At 42.8% G+C, this 6,650-nt stretch overlaps 1 protein-coding gene across 1 annotated transcript in view; it reads left to right on the forward strand.

Moving 5' to 3' along the window:
• The window catches only part of STAU1 (staufen double-stranded RNA binding protein 1), a gene marked incomplete at its 5' end in the record, with an annotated part of 44,790 nt that extends 38,552 nt beyond the window's left edge, over positions 1 to 6,238 (forward strand). The window contains 3 exons of the mRNA XM_081098034.1: positions 648 to 770; positions 1,463 to 1,548; positions 4,686 to 6,238. Of these exons, the coding sequence (XP_080954160.1) occupies positions 648 to 770; positions 1,463 to 1,548; positions 4,686 to 4,701 (225 nt within the window). The 3' untranslated portion in view covers positions 4,702 to 6,238. The remainder of the gene's footprint in view (positions 1 to 647; positions 771 to 1,462; positions 1,549 to 4,685) is intronic.
• Between the last annotated feature and the right edge of the window lie 412 nt (positions 6,239 to 6,650).

Raw genomic sequence — 6,650 nt, forward strand, 5'->3', positions numbered from 1 at the left:
AGAGAAACATTGATTGGAGAGCCAAACATCAGTCAGCTGCCTCTGAGCTTGCAACCCAGAATGTGCCCTGACCAGGAATCGAACTGGCCACCTTTAGGTAGACTGGATAACGCCCAACCAACAGAGCTACGCCAGCCAGAGCTGTTCCTTTTTCTTTAAATCAAGCTGCCTAGGGGGATGGGTAAGGCAAGCATGGTAAAAGGGTCATCCTGAGGAAGGGTAGAAAGGTATGGAAAGTATTACAAGCCTGTATGGTAAAAGAAAATCCGTGACTTTTGGTAATAAAATTTTAACTATCCAAGCCAACCATAATAATAAAGCCTCTGACCTAGTGGTCGGTAAGAATTTAGATTTCAGTGAGAACACATTCATTGCGCTGCCCCTTTCTGCCTGGTAGGAAAGGGCATGGCTTCTTTCAGCCGGGTTTTGAGTAGACATCTAGGTTCCTGGGAACGGGCCATGCTCTGCCTGCATCCCCAGGCCCTCCTCAGTAGCAGGCCCCTGGCCGTCTTTTGTGCCGACTGAGCATGTCAGGTGCTGAGACCAGGGAGTGAGAGTGCTATTTCCCTCTTTGCCGGGCCCAGAGCCACGGTCCAATTCATATGTGTACTTCCCTACCCTTGCCTCAGTTTTCTTTTCCTCCTCAGGTTGAATACAAAGACTTCCCCAAAAACAACAAGAATGAGTTTGTATCTCTTATCAATTGCTCCTCTCAGCCACCTCTGATCAGCCACGGTATTGGGAAGGATTTGGAGTCCTGCCATGACATGGTATGTTCTCCCTCACTGCGGGTCTGGTTCCACCCTGTTACTGGTCTCAGAAAGATAGGTAAAGGGGTCTCCAACAGACTCTAGACAGTTTATTATTTTATAGATTTCATGTTTCTGAAGATTTTTTCCTTAGTTTCCTGGATTGATTTCACATTATGTTTATGAGAACTCATCAGCTTTAGCCAACCCTTCCCTTGTGGACCTTGGATCCTGGACCTCTTCCAGATACCGTATTTAGTCTACCTCTTACCAGGAGCAGGTATTGCAGGCCCAAGTTCTGGCAGCTGTAGAAAGCCCCTTACTTTGGTATTCTGTTCAGATGAAACTTTTGTTATAAGAAATACTAAAATAGAAAAGAAATTGATTTATCTGCATAAACTTTGGCATATTGACCTAATGGAATATAATGTATCCATCAAATTAATGTCTCCAAAGGTAATGTATTCTAACAAGGAAATATGATGTAACAGTCCTGTTACAAGGTTAAAAATACTAGCAGGAAATATGTAATAAAATTAACAGGTGATTTAATGTAAATATTAAATTAAAAGTTCAGACATTAAAGAAAAAGTTTATTTAGTGGGACCACCTCTTTGTTGGGCAATAGGAAAATCTCTCCCCTCCCTAATCAGTGTCTTATGCTGTGGTCTCGAGCAGTGGCTAAGGTCAGACTTTTCTTTTTATTCCGTTAGGCTGCACTGAATATTTTAAAGTTGCTGTCTGAGTTGGACCAACAAAGTACAGAGATGCCAAGAACAGGAAATGGACCAATGTCTGTGTGAGTGAGCTGATTTACATGGAAAGGCAGTTCTGTCCTTGTTGCATTAAGTAAAAACTGTCTGCTCAACTCAGTAGTTAAACATTTGCCTCAGTCCCTTCCTGTCCTGTTCTCTGGAAAGCTTTCCAAGTCTGGGGCAAAGAACTCCACTTTTTAAAAAATACATTATCATTGATTTCAGAGAGAGGAAGACAGAGGGAGAGCAACATCAATGATGAGAGAAAATCCTTGGTTGGCTGCCTCCTGCGCACCCTCTACTGGGGATCGAGCCCATAACCCGGGCAAGTGCCCTGACCAGGAATAGAACCATGACCTCCTGGTTCAAGGGTCAGTGCTCAACCACTGAGTCACACTGGCCCAGCTCCACTTTTTTTTTTTAAATTTAATTTTGAATAGTTAATACATTCACATTTCCAGAATCAAAATAATTTTAAAAGGTATGCTGTGATAACTCTTGCCCTCATGCTGTCCCCATCCATCTCATTATCCCCACCCCCTACCTAGAAGTCACATTTCTTATGTATAGATACTTCATTCTTCCTGCAAATTATATATTTCTTTTTTTTAATTAAATTTTTATTGTTCAGATTATTACAGTTGTTCCTCTTTTTTTACCCCCAAAGCTCTCCTCCACCCAATTCCCACCCCACCCTCTGCCCTTACCCCTCCCATTGTCCTCATCCATAGGTGTACGATTTTTGTCCAGTCTCTTCCTGCACCCCCACACCGCTTTCCCCCCAAGAATTGTCAGTTCACTCCCTTTCCATGCCCCTGGTTCTATTATATTCACCAGATTACTCTGTTCATCCGATTTTTTATTCACTTGATTTTTAGATTCACTTGGTGATAGATACGTATTTGCTGTTCATAATTTTTATCTTTACCTTTTTCTTCTTCCTCTTCTTAAGAATACCTTTCAGCATTTCATATAATGCTGATTTGGTGGTGATGAACTCCTTTAGCTTTTTCTTATCTGTGAAGCTCTTTATCTGACCTTTAGTTCTGAATGATAGCTTTGCTGGATAAAGTAATCTTGGTTGTAGGTTCTTGGCATTCATCACTTTAAATATTTCTTGCCACTCTCTTCTGGCCTGCGAAGTTTCTGTTGAGAAATCAGCTTACAGTCGTATGGGTACTCCGTTGTAGGTAACTGAGTTTCTTTCTCTTGCTGCTTTTAAGATTCTCTTTGTCTTTTGCTCTTGGCATTTTAATTATGATGTGTCTTGGTGTGGTCCTCTTTGGATTCCTTTTGTTTGGGGTTCTCTGCACTTCCTGGACTTGTAAGTCTATTTCTTTCACCAGGTGGGGGAAGTTTTCTGTCATTATTTCTTTAAATAGGTTTTCAATATCTTGCTCACTCTCTCTGGCACCCCGGTAATTCGGATGTTGGTACGCTTGAAGTTGTCCCAGAGGCTCCTTACACTATCTTCGTATTTTTGGATTCTTTTTTCATTTTGTTTTTCCGGTTGGGTGTTTTTTGCTTCTTCGTATTTCAAATCTTTGACTTGATTCTTGCGATCCTCTAGTCTGCTGTTGGGAGTCTGTATAATATTCTTTATTTCAGTCAGTGTATGCTTAATTTCTAGTTGGTCCTTTATCACAACCTCGAGGGTCTCGTTAGATTTCTTGTAGGTCTCATTAAGTTTATCGGCAGTTTCTAGAAAATTCTTGAAAAACCTTAAAAGTGTGGTTTTGAACTCTATATCCAGTAGTTTGCTTTCCTCCATTTCTGTCATTTGTGTCCTTTTTCTTTGTCTCCGCTTTTTTTATGCTTCCCTGTGTTGATAAAGTGGTTTTCTGTGCTGAGTGTCCTCTAGGGCCAAGTGGTTCAGCCTCCCCAATTACCTGAGGAGGACACTCTTGGTGCACCCCCTTGTGGGCTTTGTGCAGTCTTGTTGTAGTTACGCCTTGATTGTTGTAGGTATCACTGGGATGAATTGACCTCCAGGCCAATTGGCTGTGAGAATCAGCTGCGTCTGCAGTGGGAGAACTTCTGTGCTGAAGACACCCTTCTGGGTCAAGACTTGCTTCAGTGGGGCCTTGGTTCTCATTGAGTCTGCCCCCTGAATGTGTCCCTTATGGATCTGAGGAGTTGTATTCTGGATGGTCCCACTCTGACCACTGGGTACACTGGCTCTTGGATCTAAGGAGGTGCTAATTTGGCCTCTGCCTGAGGCTACCCAGCAGGAGCTACAAAGAGATCTGCAGATTCCCTTTCCTTTTTGGGGGTTTGGAGGTGCTCAGATGAGGCCCAGCTGTGAAGCAATGCAAGCTGCTGTGGGGCCTTGGGCCTTCTCTTGGAAGTTCTGGGTCTGTCTGGCCCAGCTGCAATTTGTTAGGTAATTTTCAGATTGCAGAGGGCCAGGGCATTCATATGCAAAAGCCTCTGCTGAAGCCTGGGTGGGGTGGGGTCTCGGAATCAACAGGTGGAGCAAGCAGCTATGGCTGATCCTCACCCCTGCCCTAAGGGGCCCCGTGTCTCAGTGTCCTGGTAATAGCTGCAAGCACCTCTGAGGGAAAGCCGCCCTCGAGTTCCGAGTTCTGCCCGCTGCCAGACAGTCCAGTTTCTCGCCGTATGAGCCCTGGGTCCCCAGAGACTTCCCGGAACTGGAGTTCAGAGCAGTCGAGAGCTTGTGACTCCCTCCCGATTCAAAAAGACAGCCAAGTCCTTAGGTGCCAGCCCCTTTCCGCGTGCACCTCCGTACCTCTGCACTTTACTTTGACAGCTCCCCTGAGTCTCAGTGTGCTTTTCTCTTTCCTTCTAGTTGTAGAATTTCCACTCAGTCAGCCTTCCTGTGGTTCTGGATGATGTCCGTTTTGTCTTTTCGTTGTATTTTTGAAGTTGTTGTGGGAGGCAGCAATTTCCGGTGTTTACCTATGCCACCATCTTGGTTTTCCTCCACAAATTATATATTTCTTATTTTCCTCTTTTCCCCCCAGAGATAACATACCATGCACACATTCTCCTCCTTGCTTTTTTCATTTGACAGTATATCCTGTGAAAACTTTACTGTAATCCAATTATCATAAACTAGGGCCTGTGTTTGGGCTTCATTATCTGTGTTTGTTTGTTTTATCATGGGTGTAATTCTCTTAAGTTTCAAAACTAGTGTCATTTTCATTTTTCTTCCTTAAAGGTGTGGGAGGTGCTGAATCCCTTCTGGCCATGAACCATTGTAAAATCCCCAACATATACTGAAAATACTGAAACTGCTTTGAAAATTTGGAATTTCTGATACCTCCAGTGGGCCGAGAGACATGATGGGTAAAGAACTGGAGACAGCAGTGGTGACGAAGGCGGGAATGCAAGGAGGTGGCCATGGCTGTGCTCACGTGTGTTATGGTTTGTCCTCACACAGCAGCTGCTGCTGTAGGGGAAGAGAAGATGGGGCCTGCCAAGCAGCCCTGGCTCAATTGGAAACCAGCAGGTCTATGCCCTAGGCACCTCATTGCTTGGTTTTGAGGTGCATTTTTGTTTGTATTTTTTTGCTGTGTGAAAGAAGAAAAAGAAAGCAGAAAGCACGACCCCTTCTCAAACTGGCTCACTCAAACACTTTGGGACAAATCCTGGACACCCACGCCAGAGAGAGGCCTTGGACCAGCCGGCCCAGAGCCGAAAGCACCAGAGAAAAATCAAATGCTTCCTACTCAGCGCAAACTAATCTTTCTAGCGTGCTGGCCATCACCTTCTGTGGTACCTACACCATCACCATCACCACTGCTTTCTTTTCCAAAAGAGATATATATTCTGTGTTTCATTATTTTCTTTCCATTGAAATGACACTATATAAATTTTCATTTGAGTTTCTCAATTGTATCTAGTTACATAGCACAGTTTAGAAACTTTTCTGAGACTGACTTTATCAATAATCTAACTGGCAAAGATTAAATCCATGTGTATATGGTTATACATTTTTATTTTATTGGACTAACCCAGGACCATTTCAGTGATGCAAATTGTCTGCCCTCTGGTTTAGCTGAAACAGTCCTGGATTTCTCAGAAATCTTGATGAAGTCTCCCAGTTGTATAAATTGGACAATTTAGGAATTTTAAACTTTAAACAATCATTTGGCTCCTTTGCTATTTCATTTTTAATGCAACAGGACTTAAATGAACTTTGATCTTTGTTTTAAAGGTTATTAAAATTGTGTGTATATACATATGGCTCTTGAGGACACACAGCTTTCACTACACTACAGGATATGATCTCCATGTAGTACATATAAAATTGCAGATTCGTTTTCCTGAGTGCTTTATACTGTTGATTACATCTCCCTGTAGGGCTGAAAAGAATGACCTACCTATGTTTATCTCTAAAACTGTTGCTTTTGATGTTGTTACTGTGCACAGAAATGTGTGCAGTAAGGTCCTGCCCATGGTCCAGATGGAAAGCACGGTAGCTTGCAAGTTAAGTACTGCTTTGATTCATTGTTTACGCTGGAATTTTTCTCCCCATGGAATGTAAGTAAAACTTAGTGTTTGTCACCAATAAATGATAAGACTAAATTTTTTTTTTGTTAATTTATTCTCAAATGTCACTACTGCTAGTACTCCCAACCTGCCCCCTATCCTTTTTTTTAAGGGAAAAAGAAAACTTTGTAATGCTTGTGATTCCATTTGGGCAAATTCTGAAGATCTGAAATAACTTTATATCAAACCGTTGATCAATAAACAGCTACTAATAAATTCTTTGGTCCTGTTGAGCAGTAACTTAAGGGAAGATGTGAGCAAGGGCACAGAAGTGGGGGGAGGGCAGGGAGGCGTTTGCATTGCTTCTAAAAGATACACATTCTTTGTTTCACTATTTTCTTCTGATTGAAATGACATCTCCCGGGTGAAGGGAGAAGCCTCTCATCTGAGCCTGACATTGTTACCCAAAGATGACCTGGAGGAGACTTTCTGACACCACGAGTCTCCACTTTCTCAGGTGCTCTCACAGAGGAGTCAAGGTGAGCCATTGCTTTCTAGCCGAGCTGAGGAGGGGGCTGGTGGTTTGCTCTCTTACTTTTAGATGTTCAAAAGGTTGTTCACTATAAAACCAGCCTATGGATTGGACTGCCAGAATAACCAAAAGTGGTAAGAAGGTTATAGTAAAACGCTG

This window comes from Myotis nattereri (assembly GCF_964212035.1).
Source record: "Myotis nattereri genome assembly, chromosome: 8".
NCBI classification, from domain to species: Eukaryota; Metazoa; Chordata; class Mammalia; order Chiroptera; family Vespertilionidae; genus Myotis; species Myotis nattereri.